This window comes from Mixophyes fleayi, chromosome 10 (genome assembly GCF_038048845.1).
Source record: "Mixophyes fleayi isolate aMixFle1 chromosome 10, aMixFle1.hap1, whole genome shotgun sequence".
Taxonomy (NCBI): domain Eukaryota; kingdom Metazoa; phylum Chordata; class Amphibia; order Anura; family Limnodynastidae; genus Mixophyes; species Mixophyes fleayi.
Window position 1 is genome coordinate 78847629 of NC_134411.1, and position 21035 is coordinate 78868663.

General features: G+C 41.7%; 1 protein-coding gene across 3 annotated transcripts in view; it reads left to right on the top strand.

The window, feature by feature from the left end:
- The window catches only part of CBFB (core-binding factor subunit beta), a 30241-nt gene extending 17842 nt beyond the window's left edge, over positions 1–12399 (top strand). Inside the window, exons 4-6 of one of the 3 annotated variants that reach the window (XM_075188944.1) lie at positions 3304–3420; positions 3626–3721; positions 10185–10217. In XM_075188944.1, the coding sequence (XP_075045045.1) occupies positions 3304–3420; positions 3626–3721; positions 10185–10202 (231 nt within the window). In that variant the 3' untranslated portion in view covers positions 10203–10217. Of the gene's footprint in view, positions 1–3303; positions 3421–3625; positions 3755–10184 lie in introns of all 3 variants that reach the window. The other 2 variants (XM_075188943.1, XM_075188942.1) reach the window with 2 other exon arrangements.
- The last annotated feature ends 8636 nt before the right edge of the window (positions 12400–21035 follow it).

Here is a 21035-nt window from a genome sequence, read left to right on the forward strand (position 1 = left end):
TTCAACTTACTAGCATGCTAGCATCTTACATTACCATATACAGACATCCACATCGGAGACCAGCCTGTAGCGTGTATGCGCTCATCCGTAGCGGCACTACCGCTTCCCCTGTTTAGCCTCAACTTTATGAGAAAGAGAGAGACTACGTTGGGGATTAGGAGGACTACATTTGGATCATCACCACCTATATTCTGCTGGGTACCTGTCCATTATTGGAGGCATTTTGATATCCATACATTTAATCTCAACACGAAGATATCCCGCAGCGTGCACACGCTATTTGAGCGGGATCATTTTTTCTTTCAACAAGAAGGAGAGGATTTCCCTTTAGGAACTAGAAGAACTTTCTTCCTCATTCTTGTTTTAAAAATTGGCATTCTGCTGGGTGCTTTTTATCATTGAAATCAACGTTATATCTAACCTCATCAGCACAGACTCTGGGACCGCTACTAAGTGCCTGTCTGCATTATAGACAGCCAGACATCCCTGCTTCATGTGAGTAACGGCTACCAATTTCATTTTACAACTCTGGACATTATATTTCCTTACATTCCCTTTTTGCAGTTCATATTAATTGTCATTTCATATTTTAGTAGCTTGCAAGTGCACTCTAACCATATTTTCAATCACACTGAGTTTATAGTGTTTTTTACCACTATCATTGTTTTCGGCAGTGTCAATTGATGCATGTTAATTGTTTAACACATCTAAGCTGTCTCGTTCCGGCCGGAGCGTATTGTGGACCTATCCATATTAAATTGATATATCTTTCCTTTACAAGCGCCCAGAACCTGACTATTTTTATACGTTTCCTATATTATGGCTTACATTCCAGATGTTTTAACTGACTGCAGTTTGTCTGTGGTGCTTTGTGATCGTTTGTAGATGCTTAATGCAGAGCTGGAGAATCTAGGAACCAGGCAAATTTTGAAACCTGTTTATTTTGTATCCGCTAATCAATCCCCATCCCCTTTGTATGTAGCTCATCCCTCTTACAGAAATTACACCCCCTTCAATCCACATCATAACCTATCGGTCTGGACTATGTTGGTGGTCTAGATGAGAGTGTAGATCTTCTTTCACAAGGGTTTGAGTTTTAGAGCCGTCTCACCATAAGTGTGAGAGAGTTCCTTCTCGGCCTTCGTCCCCAGTAGCAGAGTTTGGAGGGAACATCACTCATAGTCTCATGTGGACGAGATACCATCTGTATATCAGCGAGTTTTCCTTTACCCAAATGCAAATTGAGCTTTTTGAAACATTGAGGCGATTAGAGGTTCATCCATCACTCTTCTGTTCCCACTTCATTTCTTGAGGTTTTTTTAATCAAATTTTCCTGGGATTGTAGAAAATTATAGATGGATAGTGAGGATTAAGCCTTTAGCAGAGGCTCTGAGATAATATAGCGACTCAGATGGAACACTTCAACACTCCATGAGGCCATGGACATATGGGGGGAGATTCAGTTGCCGACGATGTAGCGCGCAGACAGCGCACATTGCCGGCAATTATGGTAGAAATCTCCTCTCATTTTCACTCGCACCTCTGTGGGGTGCGAGTGAAATGAGCGTAGATTTCTGTCAAATCTCCACTGCAAAGTGTCTCGTGGACGTTACGGAGACAGTTCATGGCTAATTGAATCTCCTCATGGAGTAGAAGTGTCAGATCTGAATATTTGAAGAAACCTGAGTGTGGAATAGGAAACCTTGCTCGAGTCTCTGTACAGGTGGAGGAAAAACTTGGTGGGCCAGTGTTCAGTAGGAATGTCACTCCTTGATAAGTCCAAGGTGTGAGGCTCCAGTTCAGGAGGGAATGGAGGATTGTTCAACAGATCAGTGGGCGCTATTTTATAGCATCTGTCGGCTCTATTCCAAATCCACAGCATTGTAGACATGGTTGGAATGTTAATGACCACCAATTTAGTCTCAACCCAGTGCCTGGTCTGCAGAAGGGAATGCCGTCTAACCCATTGTGCAACATGGGAAGCAGGACAATATTCTAGAAGTTGGGAACACCTAAAGCTGCCTCCCAAGTGGGTCTATGTAAAGTGTGCATACTTATTCCCGATCGTTTTCCGTACCATATGAACTTTGATGAAACTAATTGTTTGAATGTTCTGGGGTGATTAACACAAGGAGGGCCTAAAAGAGGTAGATTGTATATGGATGAATGTTCATTTGGATTACCGTGGCATTCCCAACATGAATGATGTGGTGTACTTTCTAGGATAGGTTGATTGTAGAGACTTAAGCAAGGGTCTAGTTATTTTGACACCCATTGTAAAATTTAGGCAAGAAGTTTAACTTATGTCCCCTAACTTCCTGTAGATCATGGTTTAAGGTAGGTTTCTGTTTTAGCCAGCATGACGCAATACTTGAAGGGACGCTATATTGAAAATGCATATTGCTTAATCTTGAAATTACGATAAGCAGTCATGAGAAATTATACCATCTTCAAAGTAGCATAGCCCGATTGTAAAGTGCTACGGAATTTGCCGGCGCTATATAAATGTTGAGGATGAGAAGAAGAAACTTATTTAAACAACTACAATAGAAATTGGAGTCTCTCCATACAAATCAGCTCTCCAAGACATAGGAGGTTCTCCTCCACCTATAGGAATGACGGTTTGTGGCGCTGCAGAATTAGTGGCGCTATATAAATAGCTGATGATGATTTCCCGACATTCAGTGCAAATCTAAGTGAAATATTGTTTTTTGCCAATGTACATTGTCTTTGAGGAAACCCAAAACAAAATGTTATGTAAAGAAATGATGCCCATTCTTTATATGTGACTGTCTCAAGGTGTGTGCTTACAAAACACTATGGAGTATGGTAGTGCTATATAAATAAATTGACAATCCTGTATTTTAGGCTTAGTAGGTCTTTAAAGGGTAACTCCCCCCAAGGCCAAAAACATGCAAGTTTGGGTGGAGATAACTATGATGAGATAAAAGACAGAGCACTACTTACCCTTAGTTTGGCATTTAGGCTGATACATCGGTTCCACCCAAAGGCTCCAACAGTCCAGCGCTGTGCTACTACCTTCCTATTATTCCCCATGAAGCTCCCATTCCATAGTAATAGTAGGAGAGAGGAGCACAGAACTGGAACATTGGAGCCTTCAGGACCCAGCAGAGTACCAGATCAGCGAATGCTGCACCCCAGGTCATTACCAATTTATATTTTATCATCTATTGGTTAACTTGACCCAAAACTAATTTAGTTTTAGGTGGATTTATTTCTTTGAGACATGTTTTAATGTAATATGACTTTTTAATATAGTCGTTGTTTTTTGTTTTTTTTCAGGTGTACTTAAAGGCTCCAATGATCCTGAATGGTGTCTGTGTCATGTGGAAAGGATGGATTGACCTTCAAAGGTTGGATGGGATGGGATGCCTAGAATTCGATGAAGACAGAGCGCAGGTCAGTGTAGATCAGTCATAGAGATACTCGTTATATGATTGACCTCCGGGTGGCTGGTACACTAAGACATTGTATTACGAGGCATGGATTCAGTCCAGTAATAGACAACAAAGTACCACTGGCTGGATGGACACTCGCCCTTTACGTGTCGCTTAGGGTATGCAGCTCAGAAGTTGTCAGACGAGATAATGTCCTCTTATTGCAGCACGAAGACGCCCTGGCACAACAGGCCTTTGAGGAAACTCGCAGAAGAACCCGTGAGTTTGAGGACAGAGATCGCTCTCACCGGGAGGAAATGGAGGTGAGAGTTTTGCGACCACGCTGCCTGTAACTGGTCAGTACCCCTGAGAAAATAATCATTACTAATTGTGTGCATGAGCGGTGCCTTTCTAAGTCGTTCATGGGGTGTCGTGCTTGTAGGGCAGATCCTAATAAGAGGTAATGTCTTATAATAGTAGGTACATAGGTTCTCAGTGAATGATGCAGCTCACTATACAGTCTCACACTACCCTTATTTCAGTATTTCCATTTGTACAGCACTTTTCAATCACAGGCCTTTCTTATAGAGCTATAAGCCGTAGGAACATGTCGCACCACCCATTGTTGGATCACATTTCCCAGAATGCTCTGTAAGACAGTAGCTGGCAGACTGCTGGGATTTACGGTTTACCAACATCTAGGGTGCAACCAAATGCTTTTCCACATTCAGTCTGTCTGGTCTAGTTTTACTTTTTCCTTGTTCTATGATATAATCTTAATAGAAAATGGCTAAAGGCTTTTTTCTTCTCTGAGCGAAATATACCGTCAACCAAACCTACATCCCCCTGTTTTGTTAGTAACCAAACCTCTGCTACCTTCCCGTTAAAAAAAAAAAAGTGGTTGACATTGCAGGAGTTTTTTCTCATTATTTGCCTTTACCACAAGCCTGCACGCTCAGCCCCTTTTCATACCACAATGTGTCAGCTTGTGATTTCAGTTTGGAAAAAATATACTATTGGTGATAAATGGATTGCAGCCCCCCCTACTGTTCAGATGTAGGATTGCAGATTTTATATTGAAGATTCTGCAGAGTTGGCCTGCGGACTTTTTCTGCTTCCTCTCAATTAACATATCTCTTCACATAATGCCTAAGATCTGACCTTAACCTACATTATCCTAGTTCATACTCCACTTTGACAATTGTGTTTTTAGTGCCATTTTTCAGTGCTGAAGATGGGAATTGAAACAAAGACTGTTAGTTTAATATATATATATATATATATATATATATATATATATATATATATATATATATATATATATATATATTATGCACCTATTGGCGCACTTTGAATTGGGTTTTATACATTGGAAAATAACATGCTATGTTAAGAACTGAAGCAATAAAACAAAGAAAAGTACATGTAAAGAGCATGTACCGACTTGCCTTTCCTTGGTTACCTTGAAATTACATAGAACTTGTTTACAATTCCAGTTTTGTTAGGAGCATTACACTGGGGTTTGAGCACTTATTGTAATCCTTTCTTTATGTCCATGTTTAGTCAAGTTTGAAGTGCATCTGAACATTGAAATTTTTCCCCATTTACTCATTTGAGTCCTGCTCAGTCCATCACAAATGTGCAAAATATATATGTGAAACATTCCTCTAGTTGAAAAAACAAGTCTATAAGAGCGCTAACACCAGATAATAAAAATATACAAAATGTATTAAAAAGTTATACAGTAACAGTAGATCAATATTACGTGTCGCTCAACATGACTGACTTTTCGTGATCGTAGCCCAAAATTCATGAATGACTATTCATATAGATATCAAATAATTGCATAAAACCTGCCTAAAATATGTCTCAATGTTCACAAATCAAGTTCTAGGCTACACTGCTAACATTAAGGCAGGTGTTATGCAATTATTTGATATGGAATATTGATCTATTATAGTATAACTTTTTTTTTTTTTTTAAATCCAGTATTTTTTATTGGAAATTTTCAAGGTACATACATACCAACAACAAAACAAAAAAATAAACAAATACAGAAGAAAGAAAATACAGTCGCAAATATGTCAATATTGAATATAAAATATTGGTTAAATTGTAAGACACCAGTATCGCATAATGATAACATTTGTACAATACTTAATTAGGAATATACATCGTAAATACTCTTGCATACGTACTCTGCAGAGGCGGGGCTCTGCTTTTTGTTATCAACTTTATTATTGTTATTATGTAATCCAGGGGAACCAGACCCTCATGTATTCGGGACATCATGACTAGAGGATACAAAATAAAATGGAGACTCCACCCACCTGTACCATATATTCTCAAACTTTGGCAATGCCTGCCTGCTCGTGTAAACAAATCTTTCATGCCCTATAGTGGCATTTACCAGGATTTTCCAACTCTTAATTGTGGGGCTCGTCGAGGCTAACCATAAGCGGGCTATGCTAACCTTAGCCACCATAAACAACTGGGAAATATAAATTTTTGTCAGCTTGTTGACCTTTCCCTTCAGACGGAGCCCAAATAAACAAGTGGCCGATGACCTAAGTGGGACTTCAATTCCCGTTTTTTGAACACATCGTATGACTCTTCGCCAGAAGTTTTGTATACAGGGACATTCCCAAATGAGATGCCAGAAATTGCCATTTTCCGAACTACATTTTGGACATTTAGAAGTGCTATCAGGGCGGAACTTAGCCAGCCTAATAGGAGTCAAGTAGGCCCTATGCAGAATGAACACCTGTATTTGCTGGAATTTTAATGATGCTGTGTAGCCACTAGTGCTATCCGTGACCATCCCCCATTCTTTGTCTGTTAAGGGACCAATATCTATTTCCCATTGATTTCTCAGGTCATTCAAGTCATTTACAGTGGATTCATACAAAAGACAGGAGTACATACATGAAATCAGACCCCTGTTGCTCAAAGCCTGTAACTGCTTTCTCAGTGGGGCTATGGCAACCACTGGTGACTCCCCTTTGAATTGTGTGTACATGGCATGTCTCAGTTGGAGGTAGGAAAAGAACATTGTTCTAGGCACAGAAAATTCCCTGGACAACTGTTCAAAAGATTTAAGAACATTTACTTCATACAGTTGACCTACAGCCACTACACCATACCGGGACCACCGCCTGGACCCCACCACTGTGTCCAACTCCCTCAATCTCCTCGCCCCCCAAATAGGAGTACATGGATCTATATCTGTGAATCCCACCATTTTATTACTGACTGCCCAAATCTTAATTGCCTGAATCAGGAGCGGAGAAGCCTGTGGGCCGAGCCTCCCGGACAACAGTGCCTGCAAAGGCGTATGATTGGCATTGAATTGATGAACTAATATCCAGTGTAGATCCTGGTATCCCGGATCGGAAATCCATGCCTTGAGGTGGGTCAGTTGAGAAGCAATATAGTACAATTTTAAATTTGGAAACGCAAGACCACCACCAGCCCTGGACCTGCACAGCGAGCTGAGCTTAACCTTAGCCCTCCCCCCTCCCCAGACCAGAGAGGTCAAATAACGGTCAACACTGCGAAAGAAAGAGGGTGGGATATATATAGGTGATTGCTGAAGTATATATAAAAACCTTGGCTGCACCACCATCTTAATTAAGTTTATCCTGCCAGACACAGAAAGAGGGAGCTTCCTCCACACATGTATTTTTGATTTAAGATATTCAACCTGAGGCTGTAAATTTAGTTCCATAAATTCTGAGGGGGTGTTAGTGATCCACAATCCCAGGTACTTAAATTTTGGTGTCCACCTCAGTTGGAGATCTTTTAGTGGAGTAATTGGACATTTCCAACCCACTGGGAACACACTGGACTTATCCCAATTGATTTTCAGACCAGAGAATACCCCAAAACAATCAACCACCCTCAGGAGAGTACCCAGAGACTCTTTATGGTCAGCAAGGAACAGCAGCATATCATCGGCGTATAATGCCACCTTATCTTCCCTATGCTCTGATTGAAGTCCCTTAATATCTTTATTATTACGAATAAGGCAGGCCAGTGGTTCTATTGCTAGTGCGAACAAAGCAGGAGACAGTGGGCATCCCTGTCTAGTGCCTCTTTCCAATTTAAATGGCTGGGAGAGGTGGCCATTTACACATACCCGAGCTACAGGATGTGAATAAAGTAACTTAACCCATTTTATGAAGTTGGAACCCACCCCGAAACGGGACAACACCTCCCACAGGTACAGCCACTCCACCGAGTCGAACGCCTTAGCCGCGTCGAGGGATACCACCACTTCACTCTCCTCAGGAGGCGACCGCACCTGTAGGAGGGTATATAACCTCCTAAGGTTAATAGATGTGGACTTGCCCGGCATGAACCCAGTCTGATCCGGGTGAATCAATTCCAACACCACCCTATTTAGCCTCAGTGCCAGCAGTTTAGCCAAGATCTTTACATCACACGTCAGGAGTGAGATCGGGCGATATGACTCTGGGTACAATGGATCTTTACCTGATTTAGGTATCACCACCACCACTGCCTCCATCATGGAGGGGGACAGGGCGTTGGCCCCGCACAGCTCGCCGAGTGTTCCCAACAATTTAGCTACAAAAAAGGATCGATGTTTTTTATATACTTCAATGGGTATGCCATCTATTCCAGGCGCCTTTCCATTAGGGAATGACATAATGGCCATATCAATCTCTTCTTCAGTAAAAGGAGAGTCCAAATACTCCCTACTAGCCGCAGAGAGTGTGGGAAGAATAATAGCATCTAAGTATACTTGTAAGGTGGCCAAATCATATTGAACCTGTGACTTATATGTAGTAGCGTAATATTTGTAAAAAACCTCAACAATATCAGGCATCAGGAATTTCTTAGCCCCACTTTCATCACAAATAACTGGAACAGCCGCATTAGCCCTCTCAACCCTTGCCAGGTATGCCAAGAAACTGCCATTTCTGTCTCCCTCAGCATACTGCACATGTTTAGAGAAAAGAAACTTACGTTTAGATTTATCAAACACATAGTTTACCCACTCCCTCTGAGCCACCTGCCAAACACATCTTGAGGCCTCAGTCCTACAATTTATATATTGCCTTTCTAGTAATTTGCATGTGTCCTCCAATTCTTTTTCTTTATGCCTAGACGACTTTTTTATTTCCGCCACACTAGCAATTAATGTCCCCCTCAGAAAAGCTTTAAAAGTGTCCCATACCATAGGGGGTCGTGCTGTACCAGAGTTATCCATGAAAAACCCTTCCCACTGAGCCACCAATGTTGCCCCTGTACCCATCAAGGAGAGCCAGAAGGGGTTCAACTTCCAAAAGGACTGACCTCTAACAATAGCAAAGTCAATATTCAGAAGAAGAGGCGAGTGATCAGAAATTCCTCTAGCCTTGTATTCCACCCCCCGTACCGCCGGCACCAGAGAATGCGACATAGTATAACTTTTTAATAAATATTGTATATTATTATTATCAGTGTTCTCCCCTCACCTATTTCCCGGGTGCTCCACCCGGCTGTTTTTACTTGAGACCTGGCTCTTGGAGCCCTACAGAGTCCTATTACAATAGAATAAGCCATTGTTTCTCCTACTAGAACAGGCACTATGTGAGCACTACAACCAGCTGCGTGTGTTAGACCACTGACCACCAGTCCGACCAGTCCTGGCAGCTGTGGGCAAAAACCTCCAACATTTTTCAGTATTATTGCAAAGTACTACAAGTGCCCCCACCCGGCTGGCAAAATTTTCTGTGGAGAATACTGATTATAATGATCCTGTGTTGGCGCTCTTATATATTTGTTTTTTGTTTAGCACTAGGACTGGAGTACAGTGCCTGTTTTCTTATGAGAGCTACAGACCAGATAGGCACCATTAGTAATTGATTTGATCACTAGCACCTGATCTATATATTCTTTGGTTAATCTATTTGAAAATACCATAACACCCGCATTTTAAAAGTATGTGATCAAAGTTGAGTTATTCTGGCTTGTAAACCGCTTCAGTTCCGCTATATAATGTTGTAGTACAAGGACGGGGCGACCTCGTACACTCCTGGGCCTTCTAACATTCAAAAGGGCCGCACATTACAATTCATCTCAATAATAAGTTAAAACAATACATTTAATCAAAGAAAGAGACACCTAGCTGTAATAACATATCAGAAGGCATGTTACACAAGTGTTACAAGCTGTAACAAACAAATCTGCCAATAAAGTAGGAGGGGCCGCAGGTGAAGGGTGGGAGGGCCGCCAGTAGCCCGTCACTCATGTAGAATATTAGCTAGTACGCCGTATAAGATATAATAAGGTGTTCCACATTATCACACACATTGGGCCCACTCTTCAAATATAGTTATATGACAATTCTGTTAAATGGTATTTACAACGTTTTAGACGACTTTATTGGCTTGTACGCTCTCTCTTGTAACGTTTATTACATAAACATTTTCTCTCAAGCTACTTTATTTCGTTTTTGTCTACGACGCAGAGCTGTTACCTGAATACAGATGCATGCAATACATAGAGCACAGCAGAGGTGTATTTGGGAATTTTAACTTGCATGCGCATCCCTTGGCAGTGACAGGACTTTCATATTTGATTTTCTTAGACCTGACTTCTACACCTCATCTTTCATTTCTCATCTGCTTTCACTTGTGTACCCGTTCTCCCTACCTTATCCTGTTTGCTCCGTTGTGCTAATATTCAATAGCTCACCTGGCTTCTTTTATCCCTCTCGCCCCTTGTCTGTGTGTTTGCAGCTGTTACATATGCCTACCTCTCTGTTTTAACTTTAAACAGAATTTCTGTCTTGTATAGGTGCGACGGCAGCAGGATCCAAACTCTGGTTTGGGCAGCGGGGATGACCTGAAGCTGCGTTAATTCCGAACCTACTCCTCCCCATTCCCCCTGTCCCCTCCAGCTTCTAGACCCAGCAATCTGCAAGACCAGGAGAAGAGAAGGAGAAGAGAAGCCTGTGACAATCTCAGCCCGTCACTCCTGACCATCAACCAATCACCCTCCCGTCTGCATGCATGCTGTCTGTGCCCTCTACAAACGGTTCACTTCAAGCCCCTCTATGCAAGCTCTTAGCCACATGTGATGTGCACTCAGGCAGTTGTACTGTTTTAGTTATGTATTGATGATGATAATATAGGTCAATTTTTTTTTTTTTTTTTCTAAAGAATACTATTTGTTACGGTTTATTTTGTGCTTCCTCCTTTTTTAGTTGCTGTTTACATCTGAAATCTACCCATTGACAGAGTGTATGAGACTGTTGGTGTTAGGTCAATTGCAAAAAGCACCACAGTAATCTGCGGACTCTTACAGGATAGGTTTCGGCAGAAAGAGTTAATGCTGCGCGTGAACAGTCAGGGTTCCCTATATTATCGCCTTGTTTTATTATATTACTGGTGTACTTTTGCAGGGTTCTTTTTCATTTTAAATTAAATGGCATCCCTAAATAACCAACATAGCAGGGTAAGAAAAAGTTTACCTATAAAACAAAAACAAAAAAAAGTTTCTGATTATTTTCTTTTATAAGTAAACGTGAAACCACCTCTGTTCCGGCTCTAGACCCTGGAATGATGGTGGCATATCACAGTTATACAAGGTTTAGAATATGTATGTGCAAAATCATTGTGACCGCATTGATAACACATGCTTGTTTAAAGCCGTGGACGCACTCCATAAAGTCGTGTCTACTGGTCTCATTGTAGATGAACCATTTCTCCACGTTAAGCTTAGAAAAGGGCGACATTAGCTTGGAAAGTCCAGAAATGGATAAAGTAGTTGGAGACCATGGGGGGTATATTTACTAAACTGCGGGTTTGAGAAAGTGGAGATGTTGCCTATAGCAACCAGACTCTAGTTACCATTTATTTAGTGCATTCTATAAAATGATAGCTAGAATCTGATTGGTTGCTACAGGCAATAACTCCACTTTTTCAAACCCGTAGTTTAGTAAATATACCCCCATGTCTTTGTATTGTGGAAATCCACGCATTTATCCTTAATGCTCCCTAATTGATAGTGTGATTTGCAAATTATTATTTATTAACTCTGCTGCCTCTTGGTAAATCTGTACTAAAATTGTAAGCTGACCTGTAGCAGCTTCATTCACTATTCACTACAACAGAACAAGGCAGACAAGACTGTTGTCTTTTGGTGCGTTGCTTTTTTTGTATATTTGTTTTCATAAATGTTGCTGCACTCTGCAAAACCATTGACTGTACAGAAAAGCTGCTGCATTTTAAACATACTAACTGACTTTTTATTATTCCTCCCTGGGGTGTGAGGATGGATGGGTGTGGGCCATTAAGCAAATGCATCATTTTACCGTGGGGGGAAGGGGGCGCAGAGTTAAAACAACAGGGTTCACCGAGAATCCCGTTGTGGAGGCTCCAGTCCTGCCCACTTCACTTGGAAGTGGGGGAGGTTGCGGGAGAATGGCCTACTCTCCCAGAGTGCAGGAGACCTACCTGGAATTCGGGAGGGTGATGGAAATTCTGGGAGAGTGGGCACGTAAAAAATGTTGTTTTCAAGTGCAAGAGAGCAGAAAAATAAATAGTGTTTGCAAACCATATCAATTGGAGGATAACAATTTAATAGAAATTGAGTGGACCCTTTATTTTAGGCTTTGTAGCTCTTTTGTATCTGCTCATTTTAACGGCAGCTTGTTTTTTTATTTCCACACATTGATCTTGATATTTTTTTTTACCACCTTTACATATATGCTATTAGTCTGTTACATTTCTATCAATTCAAATAAAGCGAAATCTCCTTTGTTTTCAGAAACTGGGTGCCTAACACAACTTTCCACCAAAAATGTATCATCTTGGATAACAAAAAACTGGCTCCACTGTATCTTTATTGCCTTCTGCAGGCCACCCAGCACCTGAACGGTTAATTGCTTTAAATCGTGTATGTTTGTATGTCCTCATAGTGTATACTGTATACCTTGGATATGGATCTATTGCCTAATTTAGTTTTAATAAACATCTGATGTCTATAATAACTTTTTTTTTTATGTTTTATTGTTATTTATAGGTTTCAGGTTGCTTTTATCTTGCAGTAACTATGTCATAAATATTGCTGTTTTAGGTGGCCATTGATCTCTATGGAGATGAAAGCATAAGAAAGTATATGTATATGCTTAGGTGAGGTGTGTTGCATATTTCTGCATGTGGAAACAGGTTGCACATTTGTTACCAGTGTGTATTGCGAGTGTCTATATGTGGTAAATGTCAGAACTTGTACATCAGTCGCACACTTGTGTGTGAGACTGCAACTGACAGAGGTCTCTCTGGAGAGACACAAGGGCAGTGCCCAAGTCTGTGTCTACAAAGTGGATGTTTGCAATGACTGTAAAGTAGAGTATGTTCTCCTTTCCACCATTTCTCTGCCATCAGCCTCATTGGTAAGATGGCAGTGTGGGACACGTCGGCGTGTCCCTATCATGCCAGATTTGGCACTGTATAAACTCCATGATATATGTGTGTCTTCAATTTCGGTTTCAAACATATGGTAGCTCTATATATGGGTAATTTATCAATCAGCAGCAGCTAGTTATATAGCGCCACTGTTTTTACAGCGCTGTACAGAGAACTCACTCGCATCAATCCCTGCCCCATTGGAGCCTAAATTACCTAACATACACGTACAATCATGGCCAAAAGTTTTAAGATTGACACAAATATTATTTTTCACAAAATCTGCTGCCTCAGTTTTTGTGATAGCAATTTGCATATACTCCAGAATGTCATGAAGAGTGATCAGATGAATTGCAATTAATTTCAAAGTCCCTCTTTACCATGACAATGAACTTTATCCCAAAAACAACATTTCCATTGCATTTCAGACCTGCCACAAAAGGACCAGCTGACATCAGTTCAGTGATTCTCTCGTTAACACAAGTGAGAGTGTTGATGAGGACAAGGCTGGAGATCACTCTGTCATGCGGATTGATTTAAAATAACACACTGGAAGCTTTAAAAGGAGGATGGTGCTTTAAATCATTGTTCTTCCTCTATTAATCATGGTTACCTGCAAGGAAATGTGTAGTCATCATTGCTTTGCTTAAAAATGGCTTCACAGGCAAGGATATTGCTGCTAGTAGGATTGCACCTAAATCCACCATTTATCGAATCAAGAACTTTAAGGAGAGAAGTTCAAAAGTTGAGAAGAAGGCTACAGGGTGCCCAAGAATGTCCAGCAAGTGGCGGGACAGTCTTCTAAAGTAGATGATCGGGGCACCACCAGTGCAGAGCTTGCTTAGTAATAGCAGCAGGCAGGTGTGCGTGCATGTACACGCACAGTGAGGCAAGGACTTTTGGAGGATGGCCTGGTGTCAAGAAGGCCAGCAAAGAAGCCACTTCTCTCCAGAGAAACATCAGGGACAAACTGATATTCTGCAAAAGGTACAGGGATTGGACTGGGGTAAAGTCATTTTTTCTGATGAATCCCCTTTCAGATTGTTTGGGGCATATGGAAAAAGGCTTGTCCAGAGAAGAAAAGGTGAGCGCTACCATCAGTCCTGTGTCATGCCAACAGTAAAGCATCCTGAGACCATTCATGTGTGGGGGTTGCGTCTCACCCAAGGGAGTGGGCAACAATTTTACCTAAGAACACAACCATGAACATAGAATGGTACCAAAACATCCTCCAAGAGCAACTTCTCCCAACCATCCAAGAACAGTTTGGTGACGAACAATGCCTTTTCCAGCATGATTGAGCACCTTGCCATAATGTAAATGTGCTGAAGGGGATCAAACCATCGAAATTTTGGGTCCATGGCCAGGAAACTCCCCAGACCTTAATTCCATTGAGAACTTGTGGTCAATCCTCAAGAGGCGGATGGACAAACAAAAACCTACAAATTCTGAGAAACTCTAAGCATTGATTAGACAGGAATGGGCGGCCATCAGTCAGTATGTGGCCCAGAAGCTGATTGACAGCATGCCAGGGCGAATTGCAGAAGACTTCAAAAAGAAGGGTCAACACTGCAAATATTGTCTTTGCATAAACTTAATGTAATTGTCAATAAAAGCCTTTGACACTTATGAAATGCTTGTAATTTTACTTCAGTATACAACAACTGACAAAAAGGTCTAAAAACACTAAAGCAGCAAACTGTGAAAACCAATACTTGTCATTCTCAATACTTTTGCCCATGACTGTACAGCATACAATGATATCCTAGAGAAGTGTGTGCTTCCAGCTTTGAGGCAACAGTTTAGTGAAAGGCCTTTTCCTGTTTCAGCATGACAATGTACCTTTTCCCCTGTGCACAAACTGGGGTCCATAAAAAAAAAAATGGTTTCCCAAGTTTGGTGTGGAAGAACTTGACTGGTCTGCACAGAGTCTTGACCTCAACCCCATCAAACAACATTTATATCTTCCACCTGTCTATCGGAATTGTATAGCTGTCATTGCTAAATGACTGTTGCTGGCACACTGGTGATGGAACCCTTTGACAGACATCCCATACCACTACTGGACTGTTCACTTCCAAGCAGGTAACCTGGAGTCATGTGATATTCAGCAGTGTCAGTGAATACAGGTGCAGTGTGTTCTTCTAACTCTACATGAAGGATCAAACTATCTGTACTCTGCACAAGTGATGTATATACCAGACAGACAGGGGTAAAATAAATGCCCATTAAAACACATCTGTACACTGAATTCAACCTGTGACAATGTCCCCAACTGACAACTATAGTATATTCAACATATAATAACTAACATGGGGTGTTATAGACAGAGAAATGAATAATGCTATCCTGCATAGAGAAGCGGTATGTTACAGTTGTACACAATGCATTAACAGAGCCACTCAAACTGCTGCAATCCACACCCTGCAGTGAGTGACTGTTAGGCACACCTGCCACATTGAGCAGATCTATTTTGCCTAAAGCCAATCCATTGTCAATGTATGTGCACAGATGAAAGCGGGTGAAGGGAAAAGTGCATAGAGCAAAGAATAAGGAGTACATCCCCCTATTGTAAAGTGCTACGGAATCTGCTGGCGCTATATAAATGAATGATGATGAATGGAGGGGTTTACTGCCTTGTGCCAGAAGGAACTCGATTTGCAGAGGTTTTAATGTTGGGCCCGCCCCGTCGTGCTGCTGTGTCAGTTCACTGATGTAATTACACATGAAAGTCCCAATGAGGTCTCTGCTGCAAATTGGGTCATCTATTGTGGAGGCATAACATCAGGAGTTTCCCTAATGCAGAGGAAGGGGGGTGAGTGGGAAATAGTTAAACAGAATTATCCTTTGAGGATTTATGACCACATATAAAGCAGCTAGCTTTAGCTATTCATTGTGTGTATGTGTGTGTGTGTGTATATATATATATATATATATATACACACATCAATCATACTTGCCAACTCCCGCATTTTGCGTGAGTCTCCCGGACTCCCGAGAGAGTGTGGGAATCTCCCTGATCTGCCCAGAAGTGGGCAGAATACGGTTCAAATGCCGCGATTCACCGGGAATCGCGGCGTTTGGCCCCTGTAAAATGACGCGATTTGCGTCAGTACGTGACAGGGCTAAATGACGCGATTTTCGGGACCCCGCCCCCTACCTCCTACTAGCAGCTCCCGGGAAAAAAAAAAATGAAATGTTGGCAAGTATGATTGAGATATATATATATATATATATATTCTACAGACACTGTGTAATGTGATATGGGTGATTCGGGACTTAGTCAGAAGGTTTTAGGAAATGTACCATTCAGAAATTAATGAATCATTAGAAAGATCTTGAAAATCTTGTGAAAGCAAATGGATACTTTTCTTTGCCTCAACTAACTGCTAAAGATACACGTTTAAGTCCATGTTCTAGAGGTGATGCAGCGCCACCATGTGACTGAGCTTGATACTGTAAAAATACTCTGCATGCGGAAAGGACCCTGTATTTTCAAGCAACTTCTTTGATCCATAGGAAAACTTTAGATCAGCTGTAGATTGCCTACTTTGATCTCTCCCATATCCTCTTATCCATGAGTTTCTTCACCTTTTCCTGAGTGCAGGACGTGGTTTGCTACAATAGATAAAACTGTTGCAACAAACATTACTGGAGTGCAGGACGTTTGGAGATTGTGTTGAAGTCTGGTAAGGTAGCAGGATGGTTATCACAGAACATTGGTTAGTGGATGGAGCTATACTCTGAATTATAAGCAATTCACTGATTAGAATGTTGAATATGTGTGTAGATAATGAGTTTGGTTCTTTCTATTTAACCATTAGTCTGATGGTGGTATGCGGAAACCATGGAGGTCTGGATCTAATTGGGTGCTTTAGGCAACATCTCCACCTTTTCAAACCCGCAGCTTGATAAATTTACCGCCTAACCTGTAAAGGGACTGGTTTGAGGCCCTGGGGAATGGAGCTACTTCCTCAGACCTCAGAAAGAGCTGGTATGATGATGCAGGCTGTGTTAGGAGTCCTTATCTTGTACGCTGGGAACTCCAGACCATCCATTCAAGAAGAAGAAAGGGGGAAACCCAGCCTGGGATATAGGGATGTGTCCACCTTTCGGGAAGCAGAAACAGACATTAACACTCGCCTTCAGGGCACTGTTACAAGATTTAAAGTAAGCTTTGAATCATATACAGTATGTGTGGTAGGGAATTTAGACTGTAAGCCCCAATGGCGCAAGACTGAATGACAAAATATTCACTGTACCGCACTGAGTAATATGGTGACGCTCTATGAACAATAATAATGACTGGAAAACTATTTTGTCAGAAACACAAAAGTCTTAAAGTAAATGCTCATTGGAGAATTGAATATATAACATCTTACCCTGCAAGAAATTCATGTATAAATGCCCAGACAAATTTAATAAGATATGGGAAAAATGGTGCTAATCTGTATGAAGGTATCCCAAGGGAATTTACTGTACAAATCCAGACGTGTGGTAACGGGAGGGCTGGCATATTTTAGCCTGGGGGGCAAGAGCCGACTCAGCATACTATTTTAAAGGGAATAAAAAAATGCAGGTGCCCCAGGGACTCAGCCTAATGTAGCCCACCATGGGATCGGGGGGCAGATACACCCCCCAGCCTGCCCCGGTGCATGGCATGCTTTTTATCCATCAAGACTCAAAGTGGAGTAATTAAGCAACACACATTTTTTCCTATGTTACAATCTGTGTTATATTAATGTGCCTTATTGTCCCAATTGTAAACCACAGGAGAATGTTTTGTTTTCTTTAGTTTGTACCATTTATTTCAAAATTGAATAAAAAAAAACAACACATGAACTGAAGTGTCCAATGAGCTGGTGATGAGAATAGAAGGACAGAGGAAACCAGAGGAATCTCCCTTCCTACATCTATGGATCACAGAAGAAAGGTCACCAGAGGACAGTCCCGCTGACTGACCTATGGAGATACATGGTGCACACAGTGCTTCCAGTGAGGAACCTTGGCAGGGTCCAGAAGGTCATCGGATATCTCAGTAGTCACACTCATGTCTTACTGGGAGTTTTTGACACCAAGCTGTTTCCAGGACCATTACCATAAACAGAGGCCGCCACGTTAATTGGAAATAACAGACATAATATTGTTATTTCTGTGGCCCAATGTTTTATTCATAGTTGTAGCCTAAGGTATGCAGCACACATCTCAACTAAAAGAAATGGAGCCCGGCACCATGAGCATTTCTTAGTAACAAACAAAATACACAGTGAATTAATAAATAAATCTAAATACCTACATGTACCATAGATGTATACTGTATCGGCAACACATTTGTTATATGGCCTTTCACACTGTATAGGTAGTAGACAAAAGCACCAATATAAAGTCACTTAATAAGGCGCTGAGCTACCACGTAAATGCATGATCGGTTTCAGATTTAGTCCATCAAAGCACTGGCCAGCTACACGTGCTCCGAGAATGACGACATTGTTATCCTGGAAGACACCACTCCCATTAGGAAACAAATGCTGCAACATGTGGTGAAGATGATCACTCCATATCATCAGGCTAGGTACACGTTACAGGAAAATGACTACCCATTTACCAACGTCAAGAAGACGTCCCAATCAGCATGCCGATTCATGTGTACACACTGTACACAAATACCTTCAGATTTGTGCTCTTCATCTGTCATTACCATCCACTGCAAGTGACAGCTGTCCTGGGTGATGGTGTCTGTGCCAACGGCTTTCCGAAGACCTCTGCTTTACTGTCCCACATACAGAGCATTCAGCTACAGGTGGAACATCAGGTGGCCACTCTTTAACCATCAGTGAGCATGGGGTTTGTAGATAATATGTATTTTCAAATCTAAAGTGATTTCTGCTCATGTGTAGCAACTCAGAGAAACTTAATAGTTGGATGTTTTCTATCTGAGTGTAAGTGGAGCAGCCACGTGTGATCGGGCCTCCTGTGACATCACGGCAGCTCTGCATTGTGGGGTAAACTCCGATCTCTCACCTAGAGACCGCAGCAGATGCTCCTGACTGGCTTCCTGCATCCAGTTCAGGTTCCATAAGGTGGAGAGGTAAGTTATGCTGCTTCCTACTTTATACTAAATTGTTGTTCCAATTCTGCAGAGTGAATACACACTGCAGAATTGGAACGACACTGTTCCATTGTTGAACAAGATTTTCAAGCCAGTTTGAAAATCTCGATCAATGAATTTATGTGCTTTGGAACAATAATCGTTCATCATTCCAGGGTACACTCTACTGTGTTAAGTAGTTATTAGCATTGTCTTTGTTTTATAAGGGAATAATGGAAGCCAAAGCATACCAAGAAAATATGCCCAGCAACATTAAGGAACCACCAGAACCCTTACTGTTGGACACCAGCACTTGGAGCTGCAGAGTGCTTTAGGTTGGTGCCACACCACACATGTACTCTGTCCATTTGTCAAGAACATGGTGAAGAATGAGTCACCTGACCATATCACCGTCCTCTACTGGCTGATAGTCCATTGTCTTTGTTCTTTGCACTACTCATAAACGTGCAGTGCCAGGTGTGATTATTAGTTTATGCATTATAACCAATGATATCCTGCTCTGTGGCATTCTTGTTGTAATGTTTTCAATGAAACTGGCTACTCAAGCCACAGATTGACATTTGTAGCTAGTTGACCTGTTTTAGTTGACCTTGCACTTATTTAATGATGTATAAATTAATGCATGGATATAATAATCCTAGGTAGTGTGCTTATACCCTATTTTATGCTTTGCTGGCAAAGGGCAGGCATTAGAAAATTGAGCTGTCTGGGTCCCTGAAGCTCCTGCCAAATATGCCACAATCACCCCTCGTTAAGAGTGACGGAGATCTTCTTTTGCAGCCATGTGTTACAAGCCGCGGCGGTGCCCAGCCGCCGCAACTCCCCTACCTCCGTCCTGGCCGTCGCTATGGCGACCAGGATGTCACTTCCGGGGGGCTCGGCCCGGCCGTTAGGCAACGGTCGGGAAGCTGTGTGTCAGAGCGCCGCGTCCCAGCAAGGGAACTGCTGGGCGCGTGCGCACATAGATAGCCTGTGGGCTAATTAATTATATGGGCAGTATTCTGACAGAGCTAGGCTCTGATTGGGTGGGGTTAGTATTTAAGGCAATGAGGTCTGCTACCTCATTGCCGGTTATAGCTTCTGTGCTCCAGTCTGCTGACCTGCTTGTTCCTGCTCTAGTCTTCTGAGACCACTTCTGATTTACCGTGTATGACCTTTGGCTTTGAACTGACTCCGCTTGTATATCCTGTGACCCTGATCCTTGGCCTGTTTACCGTTTCTGCTATCCGCCTGTGACCCCTGACTTCAGCTTGTTTTACTGATACCGCTGTCTGCTGCCGGCCCTTGACCTCTGCGTGGACCTGACTCCGCTTGCCTGGGTTCTCCCCAGCCGGTACACACTTCACGACCCTCTGTCAGTCTGCAGCCCAGTCTGTCCCCACCATCAGGGGCTCCAGTGAACACCTGACTGGCAGAGTAGATTCCGGGTTGTGTTGTGCCGGCTGGAGGGGTTCCTAACATTATGTTACTCCTTATGACGGGGGCAGTGTAGTATTTTTATACATGTACTGGAATATTATTTGCATAACTAACTCATTAGATACACCTGTATGGCAGCCCTTGCTTTCAATATGCTTGGTGCTCCTCATTTACCCATATGTATCCACTATCTGTACATGTTACTGGTTAGGTCCAAAATATTGGTAATGTTTTCAGTAATTACCCGGCCCAGAACCAGCTTCTTAACAAGCTCTAAGAAGGTTAAAAACCCATAAAAATACTTCTTACTTCTAATTTTATAATTACTGACATTTCTACTGAAACAATATGACACACTATCAAAATCTGGCTATGACAAAGTAGAAGCAACTTATATAGTAACATGGGTGTCAGGGATGGTAAGATGTTCACAACCTCAAAATCATTGATGTGACACTTCAGTGTGTATTTTTATCTCAGGAATAGTCAAATTTCGATTGCCCTAAATATTGCTGTTTTTTTACTGTCTGTATTTTATGTTAGTACAGTAATTAAAAAAAAAATGCTTATGCTACACTTTGAGTGAAAGAGATGTCAAAATGAAAGATGTAAAAGCTTCATCTAATATTAAATGTATATTAATGGTCTGTATCTGTATAAATAGATACATTAATTGCCAAATTATGGATTCCA